Source organism: Bombus affinis, chromosome 11 (assembly GCF_024516045.1).
Source record: "Bombus affinis isolate iyBomAffi1 chromosome 11, iyBomAffi1.2, whole genome shotgun sequence".
Classification (NCBI taxonomy): domain Eukaryota; kingdom Metazoa; phylum Arthropoda; class Insecta; order Hymenoptera; family Apidae; genus Bombus; species Bombus affinis.
This window is the reverse complement of record NC_066354.1, coordinates 482,586-510,316: the sequence shown is the minus strand read 5'-3', so window position 1 is coordinate 510,316 and position 27,731 is coordinate 482,586. Positions and strand designations below refer to the sequence as shown.

At 33.9% G+C, this 27,731-nt stretch overlaps 1 protein-coding gene across 6 annotated transcripts in view; it reads left to right on the top strand.

Annotated features, from left to right (window-relative positions):
* The window catches only part of LOC126922040 (hemicentin-2-like), a 568,705-nt gene extending 541,244 nt beyond the window's left edge, over positions 1–27,461 (top strand). For 2 of the 6 annotated variants that reach the window (XM_050734211.1, XM_050734212.1), the window contains 6 exons: positions 1,731–2,051; positions 10,872–11,216; positions 22,618–22,905; positions 23,514–23,608; positions 24,273–24,542; positions 25,600–27,461. In XM_050734211.1, coding sequence (XP_050590168.1) covers positions 1,731–2,051; positions 10,872–11,216; positions 22,618–22,905; positions 23,514–23,608; positions 24,273–24,542; positions 25,600–25,677 — 1,397 coding nt within the window. In that variant the 3' untranslated portion in view covers positions 25,678–27,461. The remainder of the gene's footprint in view (positions 1–1,730; positions 2,052–10,871; positions 11,217–22,617; positions 22,906–23,513; positions 23,609–24,272; positions 24,543–25,599) is intronic. The other 4 variants (XR_007712641.1, XM_050734213.1, XM_050734214.1 and 1 more) reach the window with 4 other exon arrangements.
* Positions 27,462–27,731: the final 270 nt, after the last annotated feature.

Here is a 27,731-nt window from a genome sequence, read left to right as displayed (position 1 = left end):
TATAATTACTTTCCAAATGTCCGAATATTTTCGTCTTCCACTGAAATTGTTTCCAAGAAAATGGATATATCTACTAAAAAATCTAAAAAATCTATCTATACATCTATTAAAAATCTAAACGCCGGCTTAGCCAAACGTTTCCAAATTCCGTAAACGTTCACGAGTATAATGCTAACAGCGGATCGCTCGAACCACTTTCGCTAAGTCCTATGAAACATGTGAAAACGCGAATGGATTGTACCGTATCGAGGACGTGCGAGGATATGACATCGTAGATGGCCGCGTGACCACGTGGCAAACGCACTTTAGTACCGTGGGTGGACATTAAACCAGTGAAATGACGCAATAAAAAGCGCTATTAAAGAAGACGTTGCATAAAACGTAGTCAACCAACGAGAACTCAGCCCTATCTCGAAAGGAAAACCTAACTAAGCTCGTATCTGTTGATTAAAGACGACTGAGAAACGGCATCGTTTGATAGACACCAGTTTCACCGGTTCGTACGTGAACCGGGAGACACTCGAAGATGGTCTCTCTTGCCTTTCAGTATTCAGTTCTCGTCTAAAGGAGGCAGACGTTTGTCGTCGTAGTTTCATCAACTTCGGACCGCTTCATCTCTTACCTGCTCGACGCAATCACAGGTCAGCTATCCCAGAGAGCTCCCCTGCCAGGATACACCAAACGACGCTACAGCTACGTCGAACAGAGATAGCTTTACTACATCTTTAACAGACAGAGTTGTTACTTTTTAAACGATCGTTTTTCGCAAGCGAGAAAATGGAAGTTTCCGTAGGAAGGATCAGTAAAAGGAATAGAAAGTGTGTGTACCAGATAAGACGTGATATGTTCGGACGTGATTTAAAAGTTCACATCGAATCATACTTGTGGAATGCTACATAGATCGTGTTGAATATTTTTAGGAGAGACATTTTAAGTAGATTCTTTCTAGAATGCGTAGCATTTTAAAGAAGCTTTCAAACATTTTATAAATTTCCAAAAATTTCAATTTATACTCGTAGTACTGTATAAGGATCGGTGGAATTATGCGATACATAAAATAGCACAAAACAATATGAAAAAAAGCAATATGATCTTTTTTATTGTGCCGCATCATAGCTACTTTGTTACATATGTAACGATTTGTGGGCGGATATGTAGTTACTAATAAAAATATCTCAATTAAAAAATTAACAATTTGGAAAAATATAACCAAAAAATATTAAATAATACTAAACTTCACCAGATAACAAAGTATACAAGTTTTTCGATAAAGATTCGAAATCTTGATTAGAAGTGCATCAAATATGCGATTGAAATGTTTCATTAATTTGACCGAACGTTTTCCTTCATAACTGCTTTACGCATGTTTATAACATATTATATCTTTTATTACAGTGGCTACAAAAATTGTTAGCACCTACCCTTATTTTCTAATGAAACATTTTTAACGGGGCTCTATATTTCACTTTCTAATACATCTTTACATTCCTACGAAAGTACCATCGAATGTTACAAAATTTGGACCTCGTTAAATAGTATGTAAGTGCTATAGTAAATGCAATAATGTACCACTAAAAAGAAAAAAACTACTTTCTAAGCCATTATATACGTATATTCGTAACACAATCTCACAAAGGGTTACTGAAAATACACGCTACGTTGCCTAGACACTAGGAACCGTAGATACTTGTCATTCGAGTCGCGATCGTACTAATTATTCGGTTTTGCAGGTCACCCAGACACGCCACACAATTGCTCTCTTCTGAACCAGACAACGGACTCGCTATACGTGGAGTGCATAGAGGGGTTCGACGGCGGTCTGCCGCAAAAGTTCACGATACAGGTGGACCGTGAGGTGGGAACCAGCAGTACGTCGTCAAAGCCGAGCACGACGGTCTACAATCAAACGAGCAAAGTACCGTCTTTTTCGGTGAGCAATCTCGAGCCTGGCACCACCTACGACGTACACATATACGCGAGCAACAGCAAAGGCCGCAGCGAGACGGTTCACTTCCGTGCAACCACGCTGAATCTGCCCGAAAGGCGAACAGGTGAGTTTCAATCTCGAGTTACAATCCAACTCGGAATAATATTCAAAATTAATATACGAACAGCCTATCTCTCACGAATAAGGATCGATCGTATGAGATCGATTGTTGAAATTAACGTGCCACACTCTTGTGACCTCATTCGAGCACTGTCTGCTACGCTGCACGGCCTTGCATCGTAGAACTCACGTGATTATCTATATTTCTTCTTCTTTAATGCTCCCACCCCTGTTCGTCCTTTATTTTTCTGACTCTTTCTCTCTGTCACAAACATAGATATATACGCGTGGCCCGCCTCTTTCTTTCCATGGTTCCGTTCCAACCATTGATCTCTCTGCTGCTCCTCATCGATCCTCCCGTTCTACTGCCACCCCCTCCCCCCCATTAGAGAAATACTCTCTTCGGCCGGTTTATTTACGATCCACAAGGCAAGAACGAGCAAACGCTGCAATACACGCGTCGATGAGTCTTCCGTGGACCAACTTTATCTACCTGGAAATCCGAAATGGAACCTAACAGGGTTTTTCTCTAGAGAACCATCATGTTGCTGAAGGATTTTGACGGTTAAATGACGATTCGATGGTATTCTGTGATTTCCTACCTTTCCTTCTTCTTTCTCTTTCTTTGCTGTTAAGATTGTTCCATCCGTAGGCAGACAGAATGTCGTTTGCGTTAGAGATGAGAGCGAAGCAAAATGTAAAAATTTATTAGAATATATCATTTAATATTCTAATTTCTGTATATGTACACTTTTCAGATTGGTTTCAAATTTATAACTATCGTAACATTGTTACATGAGGTTTCAATTTTCAACGCTAATGTAATATTAAAATATATATAACACATACAACACATATGTATAACATTTTCATAGTTATCAGTGCAGTATTAGTTATCAGTACAGTTTATCATTAAGTGAAAAACAGATCTTGCATTGATTGTGTTGCAAAGCGTGCTTTTTTCAAAGATACATATTTCATATTTTCACATAGTTCCATTATCTTGATTAGACTGCAGTTTTACAAAGGAAAAAATGTCAGTTAGTGTCGACATTGTCACGTTGCAGTGTTTACTCGGTCTCTGGTATCGTAGACGCGTGATTAGGCGTTCGATATCGATCGTTTCGTCTCTCGATCACCACCAGTCAACCCAAATCGACGGTCTTCCGGTCCCTGTCGAACTCGATTATCGTCTCCTATGCTCTACACAGTTCACATCTCGTCAGTCATAGTGACACAATGAACTGAAAAAATGAAAAATGTATCCAAACCACCATTCTAACGATTCTATGGATTTGGCAATGAGAAAAATGTATACATCTTTTTCTAAATTTATTCCTTCTCCATTAATACTTTTCGTTCTCTTTCTCTCTTCTTTCTTATTTGGTATTCTATTCACTAGTTAGTTTGTGGAATTAATAAGGATGAAATAGAAATTAATCACTATAATATGGCGTTGTGATTTATGGGGATAATTAATTGACGGCAGTGGATTTAATTAATGGCTCGATTATGGTAATAAACTTCATGACGTTCACCTACGAATTAAACGAGACTGGTTCGCTTTCGAATTTGACTCTATGGAAGCACAGTGATATTGTATGGAAATCAAGTTACCTATTGAAGATCAGTTACGACGCCTTTTGGGCTGATAAGAATGTCAATTGTTTCACTTGATATCTCTGGCAGGTCGAACGATATTCAATCGTTTAACATTTGATTGTTTGTAATTAATTAGCGACGAGAACTTCATCTAGTCAAAAAGTCTGATAATTAACCTGTTTATTTATCGAATGCTTCATAACAATCAAAATAAATTCATTAATTGCTTAACCCTTTCAGGACAAAGTTTTTTAAAGAACATTTTTTATTAGGCATCAATAAAACGAACAAACGCAATTCTAGAGTTTAATAAAATTTAATGAATACGTAGTGTATTAAATGTAGGATTTAATAAATATGCATTGAGCAATTTATATGTACAAATTTTTATAAAAATATCGACGAATACAATAAAAATGTCCAAAAAATGTATTCGCTTATTAAATTGCGTAATATATTTGTTGCGGTAGAAGTTCATATTTCATTACTTATGTATATATTTACTTATGAAATTACGATGTAATAGCATACATTAATTAGAAAGCTTACACTTTACTAAATTAGTATATTCGCTATAATATGTGTTATTTATATATCCTGCTCAATTATATAAAACGGTGGTATCTATTAAACAATTAGTTTATGGCAAAGTAACATACACTAAAATAGCAAGCATATTGTTCACTCTTTTTTGGCAGAGTATTATATTTTATTGCAATGATTGGAATACATAAAAAAACAAAGAAACTCGATTTGTCCCGTTTTTTAATTACTGGCTTTTTCTATTTTTCGGCAATATTGAAATGTACATTCTGAAGTCCTAATCAAAAAGGCTTGAAAAGTACTCACTCAAAAGTGTTAATCCATTATTCAATTATTCAACAAAATATCAAATACAATTGTCCGTCCTGAATCGGTTAATCAATCCCAATATCATAAATCTGAAGTCAGAATCATATCAAACCAAAGAGAAACAATATATAAAATTAAAAAGAATCTGGAAAACAAATTCTTTTCTACTATATCTGAAGAAAAGTAAATAAGAAAAATATTTACTGCATCTAGCACCTAATCAAACATAATTAAACATCATAAGCATAACTTAAGTTAACATTATGGCTGGTTAACATTAAGTTTACATTAGAGGACGAAGCAGATGAATTACCAAGAAAATTAATGATGTACGGGATAGAAGGGTTGAAAAAGGGGATATTCTGGGAAAATCTCTCTTCTTTACGGGAGCCAGGAGATGAAGAGGCAGGTTCTGGAAAAGGAATCTCCCCCGTAGGCCGGCAAAATAATTTTGTCCTGGATTCCGACTCTGCCAGATTGCGAACACATTCTTCCTGCTAATTGCTAACAATTAACGGTGAAACCCGGGGCCAAGCTGGCCGTAAACGCGGCCTGTGTATAGTACGCGTTAATAATGCGTGGCTAATTGGGGTAGGGGACTTGGGGGTGGTCGGTAACCGTTCTCCTCTCTTGTCGTTGACTCAAACTATTCTGTTCGTTGGCTAACTGGAAATCGGTGTACATCGTTTCTGGCCGTTGGCCCGCGTTCTAATTCTGTCTGTGCATTTTATTAACAACGAACAGAGTATCGATTACGATATACGGCTTTTATTTTTTTCTAATTCGATTAGATGTTTTTGTATATTCTTCGTAAATGCAGACTATAGGAGGAGAACATGATATGTCACATTTTTTATTTTTTTACAAAAGAACGATTTCTTAAGTCACCAAGTTAATATACATATTACCAAAATTGTCTTTTTATTCGGTATTGGAACTGAACACGCATTATTTCAAAATAATGTTGTGTATAACCTTAAAAACAGTGCTCGACATAATGTCAAAAAAATTAAATTAACATATTAGATATTAAAATATGAAATCGTTGTTTGTCTTAATACTTGTGTTAGGGTTTGGAATTTGTAACGAAATTTCGTCAACTTCAGAGCTACTTTATTTATGCTTAATATGCTTATGCTAAATATGCTTATTTTTTAATTTAACAAATTGTTTTCATTTCCAATTATATTGCATTAAAACACTATTTTCGTATATTTCGTTTCATCGTGCTATCTATTAAAATGGTTAAAATGATCAAGTTCTAATCGTTCATAGAAATGTAGATCGATAGGTTAGTTTTAAGGTTTCAACGATCTATTTTATTTATCATATTGTATTAGACACACTATTAACTAAATTAATTAAAGGAACGTTTAGCGTTCCATTTTTTATTTCTACATTTACTTTTTCTGTCTGTACATTTTTTTAATTATTATTTTCAAGCAAATCATTATGACAATAGTGTATGAATAATATTTTAATCTATTAAGCCGATAGAATATCGATTTGTTTGAATTCTACATTAATATCGTTCATAAAAGCAATCCCCTAGTTATTTTTGGTAGTGTATATTTTCATATAAATTTCTTTGACACAAGTTTCACATTCCAATCGTCGCCAATGCTAATATTAAAGTATATTTAATTAAAATAGTTCATAATTGATCAAAAGGAACCTTCGATATTTGATTTTAATCAACGGTTACAGTCTTTACAAATAATTTTGCATTTTTATTGTGCCTGATTGCTGAATCGTTTGAGTTGGGTTTGATTTGGATTCGTAATTGATCAGAAGGCGTCTTTGACATTCATATATACTTTTAATCAATGAGAGCATTCTTCATAAATGGTGTTATGCTTGTTTGCAGAATCGATCGAGCTAGATTCGATTTAGTTGGTTCATAATTGATCAATAGAAACTTTCGATATTTGATTTTAGCTTAATTTCATTTTATTTGACTTCAGAGCCGACTAAATTAAGTTTGATTTAGGTTCTTCGTAATTGGTAATGCAAAATTCTTAATGTTTGATTTGATTCCTCATAGATGCTTTAACTTCAGTTTTCTTGGCCGATAGCGTTGGTTGAATTAACTAAGCTTAACTCGAATTTTTCGTATTTAAACAAAGCGAGCTTTTAATGTTCAATTTCATTTGTGTTCAAATATATTGTTCAACTTCGTTGAGCTTGATTATAGAATATCTTGAATTTATATATTTCTGATGATACCTATACTTTTGCATATAATTTTATTTGACAACTTGATTCGATTAATACATTGAAAATTCAAAAATTAAGTGAAATGTTACCGAAGATCATCGATTATGGTTTAATCTTTCGAATGTCATTTCTTTGAATTGTTATACAAATATCAAAGAAAATTAAATCTCCATCAACAATAATAATATACTCTATCCGAAATGCAATATAAAAGGTAGTACTCTAGTTGCATTTCATTTCTGATATAATTGATATCTCGAAAAAAGCAGAATACATCGTTTTTCTCTAACGGCAAAAAGCTGAAATAAAAATGCGAGAATTCCGCGAATTTTTTAAACGATTTTTTTCGAGGGTGTTTCAGAAAAAAACGGGATTAAATAGCATTTAAACGTAGCACGACTATTCGATAAAAGTAACAAGAGATTGTGAACCAGATAATTTTGTTTGTTCTCGAATGTAGTTGGATCTCTTGCGCGTAGTGGTTTGTGTCAATAAATGAGCTGGCAAAGTGTCAAGTAGTACGTCAGTGATATTCGCTTCAACTGCTCTTTACAGCTCGGTGAAACAGAAAAAAGTGATCCTTTTTTTTTCTTCAGCACGTACGGTTACCTATTTTAAGCAATATATAAAATAATTGCAATATATTATTGACTTTCTCGCGTTTAAAATGCAAATCACATTTTTGTTGATCACATTTGTGTAAAACACTTCGATATAAAAATTTTAATCCATTTTCTTGATGTTGAATATTTCGTAATTTTACATTTAAAGCTTTTTTTTCGAAATCGTGAAAAAAAGCTTTAAATTTTTTTCATTTCGAAATTAACGTTACGTTGAGATATTTATTATTCTAATATTCATGTACAAATAAATAAAATTCTCTCGTTATAATAATAACGATAATTAAATGTTTCGCTTAAAAATTGTTCATGATCTATACCTTTAACTCTTCCTACAGAAATTTAAATTTGGATGAACTATGAATCTAGTGTCTAATTATAAGCGAGCAGTGACTGAAACAATAGAAATGTTGCTTTATTATGTGGTTATAGAAACATTATACTACAGAAACTATACTCTTGATACTCCATACACTATCGTGAGTCATCTGCATTCTGCGCGTTTTCGCACTTTCAAATTTCTCATAAATGCTAAAAAACCCATCATCTCTACTAATCGAGCCGTTCGCAGGTCGTATACAACCTCATTTTCTGATTCTTTTTAAATTTTATTTTTGACTTTTAAATTTTAAATTTTAATTTTTTTTTAAATTTTCATATAATTCCAACTAATTTTCCCTACATATTGTTTTGCAAGATTAACCAATTTGACAAAGAAGTGGTTCAATTCCAGACAAACACTGACCAGGACGACAGGAATGTATTAAACGAATCTCTATTCATCGAGATAGTCGATATCGTTGACCAACGTTGCTCGATTCTCACCAGTCGGTTTATTGGCTCGTACCCTCGTCGAACTCGAACCTTCACACGCCTTGGCGGGACGAGAAAGAGCGCAGGGGAAAAAAAGATCTTGTCTAACAGTTCGGGCTCGTTCGCGCGTGTAAACGTTTCTTCCATCGAGCCAGACGAATATTTCGTTCGATAAAATAGCCACCTCGCCGTACTTCCGACACGGACTTAGCCTCGAAACGAAAAGGCAGACGCTTGTTACGCAACGTGTTGGATCGAACGACTCGATATCGATACCGACCTGTCTAATCTTCTGGCGGATATCGATTACGCTTTGACGTTTATATTAAAACACGTTCGCGCACCGAATGAGAAACGTGAGCTGGGGCAGGTTGCTACGTTTTCGGCTGGAAATTCGTCGCGATCGAACTTACTCAAAAAACGAGGACATCCGGGATGTTGCTTAAAAATTGGTTACGTCCATCACAATTTATCTGGAATTTCTTCTTTCAAGGAAATTCTTTTTGGATTAAAAGTGATGCATACGCGATGGTTTTTCATTTATTTTTGGTGTACTGAACGTTTGTTTCATTGGTCGAAGTTTTCAAATTGTTCGATAAATACTGATGGACTTTTTCCATTTTAACGATAACATCGAAGATAGGGATTGATTAAATAGTGGTGAATTAAAACGTTGTTGACATTAAATGTACTGAAAATGTATCGATTATTTTTTTATAGAAACTTGTTGGATCACAATTAATTTCACCCTTTGACATTAGTTATACATAGTTGTATATAATTAATTAAGATAAATAGATATACGTAATTACATTTCTGTGACAATAAAATGCCAAAATATCTCCATATTCTCAGTAATTGCAAAGACAATAAATCTGAAACTCATTACTTCGACGAATATAATAATTCTAATGTTGAAATAATTCTATACAGTCTAACATTTACAAAGACGAAAAACCGGGACACTATCGAAAAATCGACGAAAGCAACGAAAATTCCTTTCGAAAAGCCCTTCACTGCCTCTTCTCCCGAAACAAAACCACAAGAGAGAAAAGAATCATCCGTCACATGAACGTTTGCCAGCGTTGAGCACATCATCAACGCCGAACAAACGGAATACGGAAACGCGTTATCCAGGAACACAGGACTGAAGTTGTCCCTTCGACCGAGCAAAAGGAAAACACCCCTTTGCGACGCACGGCGACGCTGAAAAACTTATCCCAATCTCACTTTGAATTTCCATTTAATCCATGCCTTAAGGAGTATACACAAAGAGGGCAACAAAAATTTTAGCACCAAATCAGTACCATCCCAATTGTATAAAAAGGAGCAAAGGAACGAACACCCTCTTCATTCTCTATAGAGTGTCACAAAATATTTGCAGGATTTATAGGATCGATTCTAGATATCAAGACGAAGAAAGGTGTTCATATATAAAAATGTCTTTTGAAGCATATCTTTCAAATTATAAATAATTTTTCGTTGAGGGAGAAATAACACTAGCTACGCAAGCAGACACGAATACAAGCTCAGCTCACATCCCAATCAATTCGTAAAAACGTTTTGAGTAGAAAATGGAGCAAAGTCCAGAGGTTCCCGGCATATCGACAGACCTCCTAATGGGATTTAGTTGAGTTCAAGCTAGCTCTCAGTAAATATAAATAACTAACGATAGTCAGCCGCTGACCAAGTATCTACGTATATTGTCAACGTTCCATTACAAAACTTACTTATTGTCTTAGACAGACTGTAAATAATCTGGAGCTTAAAAAAAATTAACAATTTTATTTTAAAAAGTAAAGGATTTATTTCTATGAATTCATTTATCGCAACTAAATGATATAAATAATAGAAAATTCCATGATGAATTTCAAAAGTAATATTTGTAACATCGTTACCTTTAACTTATTAGCGTGGATAATTAAAAAAAAAAAGAAAATAGTAAGGAACATAAGAAAAAATGAACTAGAGTTGATTAGTATGGCTCTTGAAAGGTTCATATGTATACTTAACAATCACATAACAGTGCATACTCTATGTCATTTACCTAAATGAATTTTAAAAAGAAAAATACAAAGTACGAATAGGATAAAAACGGTTCACCAATTGGTTCATCAATATCGATATATATGAACGATATATTACAGGCTAAAATAATTAACTGCACCTTTTGAAATTTTTGTCAATTTTAGCGCCAAAGCACTCGATTCTTACCTTGTACAATTTCATCGATTTTTTAATGTTTTTCTTTTTTTTTATTTTTGTTTTTTACCAAATTAACCGAGTTTGCAAATAAGTGATTCATATTTCTACTAGAACAAAGTTGTTTATAACTTGCAAGATATCCCTCAGACGACATTTTCCTATATAAGCTTTTTCCATCGTTTAGGTGTTCAGAATCGATCCTATAAATGTAGAGCTCAGAAGCCAGTCAACGTAAGTCAATCTTTCATGAAAAATGACTTATACTACCCCTTTATAAGATGTAAATACCCCTTCGTTATCAAAACAGTTTAAACGTTCTAATAATGACAGAGTACGAATATAAAAGACTAACTTGCACCAGTTAATTTCTGAACCATCAAAATATCCCTCACATATTTTGTGACACTCTGTATATAAGAAAGAACCCTTCGACCCCCCTCTCCCCTTTTACCCTCGTAAAATCCGCCGAAGTAGCTGTAGAAGCTGAGGTTGGTGTGTTGTGCCCGGTATGGTAGCAGGTGAGAGGCTGGCGCAACCTCCACCCCCGGAGAATTGTACAATCAGGGAAGAGAGTCGGACAACGGTCAGGGTGAGCTGCGCCGAGAGCGAGTACATCGACCCGCGCACTGCCACCTATGTGCTGCAAGTCTTCGACGCAGACACCAGGCGCCTATTGGCGTCTGCGACTAGCATGACGCCTAGCATGCTCGAGATCACCGATCTACCAGCAGAGAGGAGTTACTCGGGACTGGTTCTCTCGCTGAGGATCATGACGGAGCACGCGATGAGCGACGCCACGGTTCTTCACAGCCCGCACTTTGTTCAGGAGGGTAAGACACAGGAGCATCAACGATACCCAGGTAGGGGCCAGCTAGTGTTCGATTTCGAGTCAGCGTGCGCCATCCGTGGACCACATATAAATTCTGTCCAGAACACTGAGCCAGAACACGATCGTGGTCCAGATTGTCCCTATATTCTCATTGATCTTTCCTTTTCTATCGGGCAATTGTTGTTCTTTCTTTCACTTCCTTATTTTTTCTTTTTTTTTTTCGGAAGATTGTGTAATAATTTGATGAAAATTTCTGCACTCGAGGCTAAAGAGAATCAATTATTATTTTGTAGAATTTTGGGAAATATAAAATACCTGGAACATTGAGAAATGCAGACTCTTTGGAAAAATATTTGAATAGTTTTGAAATCATTGAAGTCGTGGATCGTCCTTTTCCTTCCGAAATCTGACTATCCAGTGTTTGTATCATGATCATTGAAACGTTCTTTTTTTTTTTTTAATTTGTTGAAATTCATTTTCCTCGATCTCTCGAATTCCATTCATTAATAGTAACGAGGATCATTTTATCACGCTTGTTTCAAAATGAATAAGGATATTCTTTTTGATATTGCGGACCAGTTGGTTCTCGATAAGGATAGCTTCCATCAGAAACGTGAAATCTGATTCAGTGCTAACACAACTGCCGAATTAAATGTTGAAGTTCGAAATAGTGGACCATCCACTCTGAACTGCTCGTAAATTGAAATCCGATCAGAATTACGTTCGAACTAGTTAGCCTGCTTGATTTGAATGTTGGGCATCATCGATATCGCAGCTCATCCTATCGATCCTGTTTCGGTGTCCGACCAACGAATCTTCATTTTTAAGAACGCGATTGTTCCAAGTTTCTCCTGTGAATCACTTTCCTAAGATCTTTTCATTTTATTTTCTTCATTATCACAACACAAAATTTCTTGTGTTCGAATTCCTCAGCATGTTGTAATTTTTGAGTAACATTTCGATTTTTAATACGTTTCACATGTTTGATACAATTCTAAAATATCAATTAATACAGTTGACTGCTAACAAAATATGGCTTTTGTCCTATTGAAGGGGCAATATCAGTTAACATTAATAAATTCTTTTGCATAATAGAGACAAATAAAATTTTTGAAGTAAATTCTACAAGTAACAAATCCGATTATTCTATTTTACGTACTATAATAAAATCGCAAAAGAGAAGTAACTTACAACTTGTGACTTATCGATTCACTAATATCATTAGTTGTAAAATTACTATACAAACGGAATATATCATCAGAAATATTCTTATTTTAACTAATAATATTCGCTTTCGCTTCATTCGCTTGTTGTTACTTTTGTCTTTCTAAATAATTTTGTCCAAACATAAAAGCAACAACACAACAGTTGCGTTAATTAGTTATTACTGAAAGTTAATAACTAGGTTGTCAAAAATTTAAACAACACAACGTCAGCAATGGCGAATCTATCACAAAGAGTTTGTCAGTTAACAAACTAGTTTTATAAGATTTATTTGATTGCAAACATCAGTCTCGTTATTACATATTGACTTTTACAATTCAGCTTAATCGCCTCATCACATTCCAAATATAGTTATCACGAAGATAAAGATTAAAATTATTGCAATTCGATCTGTCCTTAATTTTGTAATTAAGATATACCTCATGAAGAATAAGTGTTCGATGCTTTTTAATGGTACGATACCTCACATTTCCATCTTTTTGATACAAATTCCGCACCATAACCGAATAGCTCTAATGTTAAACCCCAAATGCAAAATTTATTACATGTTTAGCTTCTATTCGTGCCACTGTACTTCATCCAGATATTTCAAATCGAACAGAAGAATTAAATAATCAGACGTCACTACCAAGATAGTCGTTAGTACAAACGGAAATTCACGTTGGCGTACCGCTGTCAGTTAGGTCGGTGTTCGACATTGAATCGGCCATGGAGGAGAGCATCACAGTATCAAATTATGCTGTCAAACATGTCCCCGATAGCTAATCCAGAATTCACGATTAGCCAACATAATCCAGACTTAATCTGGGATCAAGCAGAGATCGGCCGACCAGCCGTTTTAATCATTAAATCATTGGATCATCCTAGGAAATCCGACTGAAAATCTGATCCAAAATTAACGCTCGCCTACGCCGGAATTAACAGAAAACCGAACACCGGTGCAGCGTAAACACGGAATCAACATCATATATAAACTCGTGGAAATAATCAGCAACTTCGTTTCCAGTTAATGTCGACTAACAATAAGAATGTGTGATGTTACCACGATTTAAAACTAATCTCAATCGATCAGCCGAATAGAATTGAATTCTGTTGTTAAACCGTTGGATCAACTTATCGTATCCATTCCATCGATGGAAACACGATTCGATATTAATCTCTACCAGTTGATCGCCGATTTAGATCGTTATTGAATTGTTCTAGACTGAAGGATGAGTGGATGAAATGGATTTTGTTGAGATATGTAATAAAACGTGAGGATCGCAGGAAATCGATATAATAAGTCTATTTTTGTAGATTTTAACCATTTCAACTTTGGCCATTCAATGTCTGAAAGGGAGCAATACAACATAATTGAAAAGGGGAATAATGCATCGAATACAGAAAAGATAGAAAATTGATAAATAATATAGATCAAGGATTTTTGTTATATTACGATCCATATTTTTAAAATGTTCAGGAGGATGGGGGAAATACAGATTAATGCAAAAAATGTATTTTTTAGATACACGCGAAGACTTTTATATAAAGACTGTCCCTACTTATATGCTCGCCATTATATATACTGCACGAAAGTTAAGCCCTTGTTGTACGAGTATAATGTTATCTCTTTAGCACTAAATTTGGGTAACTAATTCTGCTTATACACGGAAACTAATGAGCTTTAAATGACGATATTTTTTAGGGTTGAGGATTAAGATATATTTTAATTTACATTTGTGATAACACTATCTAAGTGAATAAAACGAATACATAATTATGGAAATATGAAAACTAACAACAAATGACCAGAAAAGTGATATTCATCTTAAGAAATCATGCAAATATAAATTACTGCATTATTTATTTAAAAAATTCAATCTTAGATATCGATAATCGAGTTTTCAAAAAACATTCTTAAATTTTTCCAAATCTTCCTAAATATTATAAAGGTATATCTAGAAAGATCCACAAAAATCAACAATATGAACCCAGCCAGCAACACAAACCGTCAAATTCCTCCAAACAAAGAAACAAACTAAAGAAGCTAACAAATTCGTCTGCGCTTTCACGTTCATCGTAACGATTAAGCCATCATCAGTGCTTTTACGTGGTGTACGGTGATCAAATTTATAGACGAGCATTAGTCGACGTCGTCTGTCGTGTCGCCGGTTATTAAACGGTTCGTAGCCGCGTTAATCGTTAAAGTGAACTACAAATGGGCCGCGGAACCTGATTACAAAACGTCTTTCAGCTAACCATGGTTTATGCGCGGCCGCGAATGTGCAAATAGACGGGCTCTTCGTAAATTCGTGGCGAAAGGTTCCCGCGTATACATCCTGTAAACGGTTAGTATGTACATAGCAGAGAAGTCGGGAAATTCCTGGTTCCGAGGGACACCACTAAGACGACCGCGCGTACGTGAGGACCAGCTGTAGAGCGTTCAACCGAAATTGGTCTGCGGCCAAACGCGATCCTCCGCGTCATCGGATTTCAAGAAAGAGATAAAAGAGAAGGAAGAACGGAAGCTCGATAAACTCTCTTACAAAGAGAATCGTGTGTATATGATGGCTCACAAAAATACGCTACCGGCCATAACTAGGTATATAAATATTTATTACATGCCATACGCATTAGGAGCACGAGTATTGTCACACTCTTTACAAATAGCATAAATTTTTTAACATTGCAACAAATGACTCGAATTTTTTTGAAAAGTTAGAAGAATTACTCTACTGGATGAAGCGTAAAACAAAATTTTGAAAAATTTACAGATTGAAATTGCAAGAAAAATAGTGTAGCGGCACTCGACAACAAATACCGCTACACGACACTAACTAAGCAACGGACACGGTAGCGAAGTGGTTGTTAGCGCTCTAGGTTCCGAATGTTCGGGACCCGGGTTCGATTCCCGGCTTCCGTGATCCTATTTTTCTTCCACGCATCAAAATAGAAGAATAATTAGCAGTACCCCAGCAGCGACACCTACAGCCGGCAACTACTACTATCATCGACAACATAACGCACGCACCTCTACAATAGCAAGGATTACCTTTTACAACTCTTTTATTTGAGACTGTAGTGACATTTTTAAAAATACGCTTTATAGATTTATGTCATATACGTGCTGAAAATTTCATGGAAATCGATTGATGTAGGAATAAGCAGCAAACATCGAAAGATGAACAAGAATGTACATTATGATTAACGGCTGTTTTTAACTGTTTGTAACTCGTAGCAATGTTAATCGATCTCGATGACATTTTCAACATATATGTTACTGACATAAATCTGCAAAACGTATTTGTTATATTTTCAGTACAGGCTCAGATAAAAAAGTTGTAAAAAGTGACTTTTACTATTTTTTTGCGATTCTAACCAATTACAATTTTCTTCAAATTTTTTTACACGTCATCTAGTAAACTAATCATCTAGTAAACTAACTTCTCAAAAAGCTTCAAGTCATTCGGTACATTTTTGAAAAAGTTATTCTGTTTTAAAGAGTGAGCCAATACTTATGTTACTAACTGTATGTATTTATAGGATAGATCAAACAAATTTCGCTTCATTTCATATTTTATTGTGACCTGCATATGAATATGTAATTAAAATAACAGATTTATGATAAAATAATTAAAGACTAAGAGAGGTAAATTCATTCTTCGTATCGATAGATGTCTTAATATTTATGGTCGGCAGTGTGTTTGAAGACTTACAGAGAGTTTTCACGAATGTATGAGTTAAACTAATCAAATCCTCTTCTTGTATATCTCACACAATCTTATTAATTTTATTACCTAATATTTGATTCTCAAGAAACGGATAATGCATTGCAGTTGACAAAAATAGCTGTCCGTTTTTAGTCTATTGATGGATGTTTGGTAAAATAACAATCAAATTTGAAAGAATTTAAAAATCCTTTGCAAATTGTTGAATACTTTTTCAAGAGTAGATACAATATTTATATCATATTTATATGAGAAAAATCGTGTTTGGAATAGATTTAAAATAATCGCAATACTAATGAATGATATTTTAACATGTTTTTCTATCTGATAAAATATCGAGATGAAAAACTTTTTCACGTTTCACGTTCGGATTATTCCGCGATTATTTAACAAAAAAAAAAAAGTAAGAGACCATCGCATTTTATGCAAAGAAAGGATATCGTTTCAATGGTAAAGGCAAATATGCTAAAAAAAATCGCAGTTGATTTTTCCACCGCTTTATAGCTTATAACGATAAAAATCCCCTCCTGGACAAAACGAGACAAAAAAGTATCTCAATTTGCATTGTCAAATAGAATATCGTATTTCCGTAGGAAAGAAAAACAACAATTTAGTTATTTAAACAATTTCTCTGATTTTAATTTTGAAAGGTACTAAAGTTCGTTCTCCGATTTTAATATATACAACGATCTCGTTGCTACGCTAGTAACCATACCAGACGGTTAAATTATCCTGTATTTAAAAAGTATTTTCAAAAGAAACAGAGAACCTAAACTACAAGAATATAACATTGCTTTCGGATTAACTGCTTTTCATCCTGGTAATAGCAGAGATGCTGATGTCACGTCTATGTTGAATCCAGCCTGCTGCGTTTAATATCAACTTAGAATCACAGAAGCAGAACAAGAGGGCTACTCGTTTAGAGGAGTTTGTAAATTTAAGTGGATTTTGATTAATCTCGAACTTGAGTGCGAAGCGTAGTTCTGGACAGTGCATCTGAATCCCAGATTCATTGCTGGCGTAACGATAATTCACGATCTCTGCAAACACGTTGGTCCACTTTGGTGTAATCATGTTTTAACGCGAAAAACTGTGCCGAACCTCGTCACGTTCCCATCGTAAATTGAAACGATAGTACCTGTCTAAATTACGAGTATTGTAAAAATAACAAGCTTGAAATAAGCGATACGATCGTGTAGAATTAAATTGGAAACGTGCAAGTTCAATTTTACGTGAACGATGACAGGTATTTATTCCAACAAAACTTCTGACGACAAAAGACTTCTGTGACAAACATAGAAAGTTTGAAACGCAATCTTACAAAATTATTTGTTGACCGGGCAGATCCCGATGTTGACAAGTTTTTATTCGAGATATAGTCGAAATTTACGTAGCTGTAATACTTCAAATTTAATTCAATTTCTGTTGAAAGTATGTTTATCTGAAATCGCAATGTAACATAAATAATGGCGAATTCTGAAGCAAAAAAACAAAGTTCGTAGCAGCATCGCTTTTTCTTACTTTTCAATTTACAGAATTAAATATACTTTTCTAAAATTGAGAATTTCCTCTGTCGTGTGTGATCTCAACACCTTCGCTTTTTTGTACGTAAACGTATAATTTTTCAGATCGAGTGAGGTATGAATCGCTAATCGGTCATTCCATATGAAACAACTAGACTGTGAATAAAATTCAAAAATGAAAAATTCAAACAATGTATTTTTTTAACTATATCCATAAAAATATAAATTTACGTAAATACATGCAGTTTAGTAATAATAATCTAATAAAGTACTTTTTCCATACTTCAAAATTTCATTGGTTATTCAATGAAAAAATGGAAAAGAAAAAAGAGATAAAACTCAATTTCGTCTATCTTCCGATCCATTTCGAACATTAACACGACGATCGATCCGGAATAAACTGAATCGGCTAATTGGCGGTTGGACGTCCACTTACATGGATCAACTCGATCAACTGAGGACCGCATGGCATAGACACGAACACGAGCGGACGTGGCAGTGTTACATCGGCGTACAGATATAATCGATTAATCCGAAATTAGCTGGATCGGTTAATCCGCTCGAGGCAGTTGGCGTCGAAACGAAATCGACGTTTTCAATCGGCCGCGATTAACGTCACTATCTCTCAATATATTCCATAGAACGTAAAACGAAACTGAAGCGACAGAGAAAATAATCTACCTCCCAAAAAAGGAAAAAAACGAAACGACAAAAAGTAGAAAGAAAGTTAGGAAAAATTAAAATAATTGAGTGACAGATTTTCACGTTTAAGATCCCTAATTATTCCAAATTTCTTTCATGGTCACCTTTCTGAAACTCATGCATTTCTTCCCTTTTATTATCCGAGTAAAGAATTTTCTATATTTAACTATCAATAACTTTTAAACGATATTCGAATTTTGTATTTCAATTTTAAAATCTTAATTAATCTTTATATTCACTGCTAAAATATAACTGTTCCTTGATTCCAAATTTCTTCGTTTCTTTTATGTGTTTATTTTTAAGGAACCAATTATTTCATTGAAATTTCAATTAATTAATATCTAATATATTTATAATATAATTTATCTTTATTATAATATTCTTATTTATGACTATCCTCTACTTATTCGAGCCTTTCTTGCACTAATCAACTAAAATTATTAATGAAACTTTGCAAGTCGCAAGTTATAAGTTCGGAAGATTACTAAATTCTTTCATATAACAAATATTGCAATAAAGCAAATAAAATTTTAAGAGCAAACTTTTAAAAATACCAAAGCAAAGTGCCAATACAAATGAACTGTCTGTCAAAAAAGGACGAAAAGAAGACGATAAAAAGAAAAATAGAAGAAGGGGGAAAAGAGGGAAGAAAATTTAGTCAAAATGTCGATTGGGATTCGCACGATGGAAGTCGACTTATCATTTGAAAAGTTTCAAAAAGTGACAACACCATGGGAAAGGGTTGAAGCGGAAGTGCCTTTACGATCGCAATCCCGGAAGCGTATATTTTTATGAGCCTGTCACGAACGTGTCACGATCTTTTTCTCATTCTTTCGTACTATAATGTCTATCTCTTTCTTTCGTACCATAATGTATACCTCTTTCTTTCGTACCATAATGTCCATCGCTTTCTGTTGTATTATAATGTCTATCTCTTCCTGTTTCGACTGTGCCACGAAAACTCAGTGGTAATCTGTCCGTACTTTCAGAATGTCATCATTTATTTGACGCGTTTCGTTCATTCATTTGTCGAGGTAGAGGTGCACTGAATGGTCCATTTTCGTCCTTCCATCCTATTGTCTTGAAAATTGGTGTTGTTGTTCGAGAGGAAACGATTTCCACTGCGGAAACAGAGGAGTTTTTCTGGAGAACAATTTCTGTGGGCTTCTTCCCTTTGGAGACGTTGCAGGAAAAGATTTCAAGGTTGTCTCCTCTGTTCTTGTTCAATGGAATTGTCGTGCAATTTCTCTTATGTATTGTTTTATATGAACCTCATAGAAGCCAAACTGATCAGCACTCCACTTTTTCATTAGTTTACGATTTTAGTAATACACGATTAACATTCGACTATCAAAAGAAATATTTTTCGCTTCAATAAGTTCATGTATCGCAAGAAGCTGATACAGATAATGACAATATTTCAAGACATTAGAAAACAGTGTTCGTATAATGACATCATCACTTTCTCATACTTTTCAATTTATGAAATTGACCAGTGTGGCTTTTGAACGGCTCATATAGTGTTACTCAATTCAGTTATAGGTTATTAACAATAAGTATGTTATCCTCGTTTTATCTGTGATTCTCAAGAGTACCAACTTCACAACAATCTATACCACTCTCATGCTCTATCAGCTAGAAAACTGCTCACAAAGAGTGCCATTCACAAAGGTGACGATATTCTAAATAAAAAATAAAACTTTCGTTTTCCTCTATAATAGAGTAAAAAGACTAATTCGTGGAGTGATGCAATGTAAAGGAAATTGGAGCACACGGTGACTCGGGGAAAGAACAGTAGAGAAATAGGTGTTGAACGGCACACCACTCTCACGAGAAATAGATATGAGATATTCTCTGCTTGCAAAGTGCCACGCTTTCGCTTCTCATCGTAGATCTGTGTTTCACCTGCCTCTCTGTAGACACCTTGGCCCTCTTACACAGTTCAATTAATATTATCAATGAAATTGTATAAAACCACAAGTTGTAAATTATCGATATCAATTAGTGTCAATAATAGCGCATAATAAATAATATGCAGAAATAATGAAATGGTGCAAATAAATTTGGTAATAAAATTGTTAAAGTTTTGAAATAGGGGGGCCTATCTTTCTTTGTTAAAATTGAAAAACTATTTATGCGATAAGAGCCTGTAGTTTACAACTTGTCATTTGTAAGTTCGTTAATATTATTAGTTTATAAATTATTGTGCAAGAAGGCCGTTGTCATTGCATGCGAATCGTGGTCTTGCTATTATTCTAATGTAATTCTAATGTAGTTTGGAACAGGTCTAAATGATGCACAGCTTCTTTTCACTGTCATAACGAACATTGTGATGACGTTGGACAAGGTACTAAATTAGTTTTAAAAACGTATATTGTCAGCACTGAATCTACTTAATTGATTATGATTAATCAGTGAATCACCCTATATATTGTCGGATCCGTTAGCAAATTTCTTGTATATTGAAGTCTTAATGAAATTTTTAATTTAGTATAAAATTCGTCTAATGAAACCTCAACAAATATTTTAACACGATCATTGTTCATAGATCTTTGTACCTTTCCGGGAATATATATTCTAAATTGATTTTGAAGGCCTTGATGTTACGATAATAACTTTATCTTTGAATTTCATAATCTAGATATCAGTAGCAGCATTCATTACAATACCTTCTTAACAAAGAATATTAGATAAGAAACACTATTAGGTAGGAATGGAATGTTTACATGGAATGTCTATTTCAAATATTTTGTATTTGAAGGATGTAGAACAGAATTCGTGAAATACATTAAAACATGACCATACGTGCAATCCAAAAATATATAACGCGATCCCAATGTGAAATATTTGTACGATAACGGTTTTCCTTAGTTTAAGCTGAAAACAGGAGTATTATCGTCGCGATCAGGAACGACGATCAACCCTGCGATGATATTTTATTTACACAATTGTCGATGGCTAAATACGAAACCCATTGGACCATGGTTAATCATCCCAGTGCTCGTTTATTATAAAGATATTAATCTATTATTAACTGGAATGCGAAGGGAGACGTAAATCAAATCGAAACTCGAAATTACACGCACAAATGAATCACGATGGCGCTTCAATGACCTTGTTTGCATTTCTTACGCCAATCATTTTTTATTTTACAATATAACAGTTCGATTTCTGACATGTAATTTTGTTGTGAAACGAATCAGAAGAGTATTTTTGTATACAGCTAAAATTTTATCACTCTGTTATTATAACGTGTGTATAGCAACTATAATAAATCTCCTTTAACATTTACTATTTTTTACCAGAATAAAGGAACAGCACAATGTTCTCCTATAATAATAATCTCATAAACGAAGTTTCATACACAAAAAAGATATTAAGCAACCGAAGAAATCCAACAAAAGGAATGCGAATAATAGTTTCGGAGGAAAGAAGATACATATGTATGCGTATATGAAAATCGTATGTAAAGCTACACAAGCTATTTGCTAGATAAGTACAGCTTTGGACGATTTCACCATTCTTCTGGCTATAATGTGTCTGTACTACTTGTCTGATCAGATCTGGTTCTCTACTTAACCAAGGAGATCTATTCCAGTGACATCTTTATTCTACTAATCTAACTGGAATCAATCTTACTCCATTGCTTCTTGTTCTCATTTATTATCCAGATAATCAATTAGTCTTCTGTTTAGATACTAATTCTCTTTCCAATTCATCTAACCCTTCCGACTCGATTACATTTAAAATTAAAAGCGGTTAGCCATAAACTTATAATTAGAAGAATTAAATCTCAGATATATTATATTAATAGCTAAATCTTTTTATTTAAATGATTATATTACTACGATAATTAAATTTTATAAAATAAGAACTTCTAATAAAATTTTCAATGAAATTATTTCATTCCCAGTTCGAAGTAAATATCTCAATTTTTAATGAGATTTTATTCTCAATAAAATAGTCATCAGTAAAGTTCAATGACATAAACTTCCAAGTTTTGTTTTTACAATAAGTTTCTAAATTCGTGTGACAGATCATCGTTGAGTCGGATTCCATCACCAATCACGAAAAACATGTATTTCATAAATGATCCTAAAAATGCATAAAACCGTATCCACGACAACAATAATGGAAAAATTTCATTTTCAACGGTTATAATCGCGAGACATTTATGAGTGCCTCGAGAAGCAATCCTTTCGTCCCCCGAACAATGAGATCCCGCGAAGAAAAGGAAGAGAGTAGAAAGACTCATGGTACTTACCATGATTTCCAGCTCTGACACCAGTGATGCTGTCGCTGTCTGGACCATTGCTCGGTGCGGTGGTCGGAGCAACGGCGGGCCTTCTATTAGTGATCTTTGTGATAGTTCTGGCTGTGAGATTACGGTATCGACCAAGGACTCAGGAGGACAAGGATTCTCATGACGACGGCGGCATGGCGAATCTAGCCGCGTCCGGAACCGGCAGTTCCTCTCCACGTGATAAATCGTCGACTCTGCCTCTCAACTCCGACAGCATCGAGAGCTTCGAGAAGGACCCAGATATAATTCCTCACGCTAATGGTAGGTAATTTAATAAGCGCTGTATTTTAACCAAAGTTGATGATGTATGTGATTATCGGTTAGTACGTTCAGAAATTTCCAATCATTTGATTCTTCGATTATAATATCTATATGGTTATTAAAATTGTATGACAGGTGAGGTTCTCTGAAACCTAAAAAGGAAACGGGATTCTTTCTACTGAAAGAATGACTAGATTTTAACTAGCGAAGAAGTATACTATAAGATGGGATGCCATATATCCACGAGATAATTTATTTTGGATACATACAAAGACACAAATGGAAATATTATAAAATGAGAAATACACGAACTAAATTTCGTCTATAACCTTCTACTACAAATTAACGATGTAAAAATGTTACGAAAACTTAATGGTTATGAATTAATAATTGATTTCAGGGTTAACTAGACACCGTTTTATACTAGATCTAATTTTATACTCATTATTTGTTCAATGAGTTTATGCGTTTAATAAGTTTGTTTAATTGATCAATACAAATGTGCAAAAATTCGAGTAACGTTTCATTAAGAACTCAATAGAGTTAAGAACTCTATCAATTAAGAACTCAGTGCATTAACAATCATCTTGAACTCTATATTGCCACAGAAAATTCTTACGCCGAGCTGTGCAAGGGCACTTCACCAAGATATGTGTTACACCAGCAACGAACGGATGCAAGTACTTTTACCAACACAAGCAATGTGAGTACGAATTTCATCAATTGAAATATAACACTGGATGCATTTACTTATACATGTACATAATACATACCACATAAACAAAAGGCTAGCATCGAATATTTTGAGATTTAAATTAAGAAACTTCAATGACTAATGTTTTCATATCTGTCAGTTTCAACTACTTTGTGCCAAAATAAAGCAGAATCATTTACTTGATTAAAAAATCATGGGACTATATCACTCATTTTATGATTTTTTATATCTCAATTTTTCTTTAATTTCAACAAATAAGAAGACTCCTAATATTTTAACGATAACTGTAGTACAATGTTTAAGTAATAAAATACGCATGATTCTTTTATATTTTCCTTAAATTTAAGAAATTTTCGAAAATAACTTGAACAAGTTGACATAGTTAAAATACTATAGAAATAGGAGTTTTTTGTAACCGCAGTGTATGGCACATGGAATAATATCTCCTTGTTAAAGTTTCCCTTAAATCCTTTCGCTAGAAATGTCAATAAATAGATGCAATGCTTAAAAGACCAAATTTCTTATTGTTATAATCATTTACTTATACTACTACTCTATTCTATCTATTTGTGAGGCACTGTTATATCCTGTTATTAAATCACTACATGGTAATTAGCATAATCGGTAATGAGTTATCGCTCTGGTTTTGCAGGGATCAGAGCTAACGTACGCCGAGCTGTCGCTCCGTAACCGACGAATACCTCCTAATTGTTATCAGCCAGTACAGGTATCCAATATTCAGCGGCCTCAACTGCTGGCCATGTCGACTCTGACACGTAGGCAACCAATTCAGGAACCAACGATTTACGCGCAAGTCGCCAGTCATTCTAAGCCGATTTATGTACCACCCCCACATCCGTACATGAGTCGTACCAACGACGAAACCACGGTAGAAACTCCATTAATCGGACATGACAATAAGGTGACGACGATTAATAGACCTATCCTACCATTTGTTTCTGAAAATGAGTACGATTCGATGCAATCAGTTGTGACTCTTCCATAATTTGTTAATATTGCATTGATAACAAAAATTAGAGGTTCAGTGGAATGAAAGTCTAGGATGAAATATTGGTAATTATATAAGTTTAAAATCAAGCATAGTCGATCGAATTGGAAAATAACCATACACATTTTCGGAATAATTTCAATCTATAACTAAACTGCGGAATTTTACGCATTTATGGAAAATTCAAGTATACAAAACTACACAAAATGTACTTACTATACAAAAATATCAAAAATATCTAAAACAAAGTACTTCTTCTACTATTTAAGGAATGAAATAAATTTTTATTTAGATTCCATTTATATGTAAAAACGTTTGCAGTCTAAATATAATTACGTTAATTAGGTTTAATAGTAGATTAGATCCGGACTTTTATAGATTTATGGAGAATTTGAAGGTGTCAGAATCATAGAATGCACGCAATATGCAAAACTAATATGAAGTATAAAAAATACGTTACTCGTTATAATTCATATTTAATTCTAACATAATTAACTTATTATTACTTAATTTACCCTCTCTTAGCTTCATTACGACTTCTTTAGTTGCGCTCGTAAAAATTTGCATAAATATCCGCAGTATAGTAGTATAGTATAACAATAATCGTATCTCCTTATCTAATAAAATTTTAAACAGTCTGATATAACACATATAATATTGTATTTACAAAAGCTTTCTATAATAAATCTTTAAATACCTCTGTTTCCTTGAATTAAAATCTTTCGTTTTGGAAAAACGTAATCCTGATAAATTTCAATATTTTCATTTAAGACAGTCACCATTAAAACCTTCTTCTGTTGATGACAAGACACTTCTTCTACATATTGACGATATAATTCTATAAGAAGAACAAATCTGTAGAATTTCATCACTTAATTTTTAAATAAATTAAAACTGCAGTTTGTAAAATTTACTTGAATTGAAAATGTACTTAAATTAAGATTTAATGAGTGAACAATTTTGTTCACAGATCACCACGATCAGCCAATCTGGTACCTCAATATGGCGTACCGACACGCCGCCAGCTTCAAACACAGCAACGACATGATTCTAAAACACGATGAAAGCAACATTTTGCTCTTATACACGTTTCTCGACGCTCCCTTTAATTATAAGTTAACCTCTTTAATAAGAGAAACAAGAAAAAGAAACCAAAAGAAAAAATCGAAGAGACGACGTTCCGCGTAGCTCGTTTGCGTGGAACGTGTACGATATGTATTATTGTTAAACTTTCTCGTACATATGTTACAGAAGGTATTTATTAAACTATGAACGATGAAGGATGAAAGTAATTTAACAAAGCAGAAAAAATACATATACACAAATGTTTGCGTGAAGTATAATACGAATATATTATATATGCTTTCCGAATGATTTGTGATAGAGTTGTTATGTAAATTGAGCGAGAACGATCGAACGATTTTTCGATATATCATCGGGATATCGTGATTCTCGATACATGTTTCGAATAGTATTCTGTTTGGCGGGTAAAACAACAGACGGCGCAGCGATCGGCAGTAATGGTTCTAATGATCGAAGAGCGTGAAACTGGCGGGCCCTTCTGAACCGTCCGTAAAAGAAACAAAAGAAAGCATAAAGGCATCAAAGTTTTGAAAAGTCTCCCAAAATGTCAAGTTTAAGAAAATTTAAAAAAATGTTACGTTCTCAAAATTCAGAATTTTCAGCAACTTTTATGATTCGAAGCTCTCAATAATTCATATAAATAGCTTACGAAAACATTAATTATGAATAAAACGATATAAATTTATTTATATCTAACCAATAATAATCCAATTAAGTTTGTGTTTTTTAGACTTTAAAATCCTTTCATTACAAATTATTAAAAACTTAATTTGTTGGTTTCTTTGTTAACATCTTAATTCCTGACAAAATAGATATTTCTTACTAGAGAAGAAAACGAAGCGAAATGAGATTTCCGAGTTCCAAGAGTTTCAAGACTTCGCGAAGTTTTAGATTCTAATCTTGCGAATCTCAAAATGAAATTTTGTCCCATCTCAAGTTTTCTTTTATCGTACACTTCGATTTAATTTGTAAGTATAACGCGTTGTCGTTTGCGATGCCATGAACGAAGTACTATAATCAAAACGATGAACATTCAATTGTTCTTTTTTCCTTTTCCTTTTTTTCGTTCAGCATTTTCTCAGAGTATAATTGGTAGAAATGCGGTAGAACTATGATGATGATGATGATGATGATGATGATGATGATGATGGTGATGATGGTGATGATGAAGATGATGATGATGAAGAAGAAGAAGAAGAAGAAGATGATGATGATGATGATGATGATAATGATGATGATGATGATGATGATGTGATCATGACGACGACGACGACGACGACAATGATGATGATGATGATGATGATGATGATGATGATGATATATACATATATTAAGCATTCGTCGAAAGTTAAGACGTATCGAGATGTTTTTTCGCAGCTTAATTATTTATTGTTGGACATAAACAATGCGAAAATTTCCGTGTACAGATTTAGATAAATGCGGTGTTATTATAACGATGTTATGTAATCGTGATTAGAATTTAAAGATGGAAAACAGAGATACAGAAATTTGAAGATTTTTCAAGTAATATAATATACGCATCTGTTGATTATATTAGACTCATTCTGTATATTCGATCGTTGCTCATTTTCGAAGCTTTAACCGTCCTTAATGGGAGGAAATGTTTCTTTTTTTTCTTAAATGTAATAGTTACCCGCTACTTACGTACTAATCTTTAATTAGCCTAAATTGTTTAACTTAGAGAATGTTATATGGTAAGGTGATCGTATCCTTACATTAAATGGAAAGGTTCGCGCGAGAGAAGTAACATGAAGATATAGAAGGGATACCGAGGACTCTTTTTCATTTCCTTTAAGATCATTAGAATTTTATATATACAAACTCTATCACAACCAAAGTACCAGTTTTTAATAACAAAGTGTGCGTTGAAGATAAATTAAATTACCGTTATTAGATATTAATTCAATTTCTGCTGTTTAAACCTTAATATCAATAATATTTTATATTGATACATTAATATTAAGTCTTAATATTATAAAGATATATGTATTAGCACTA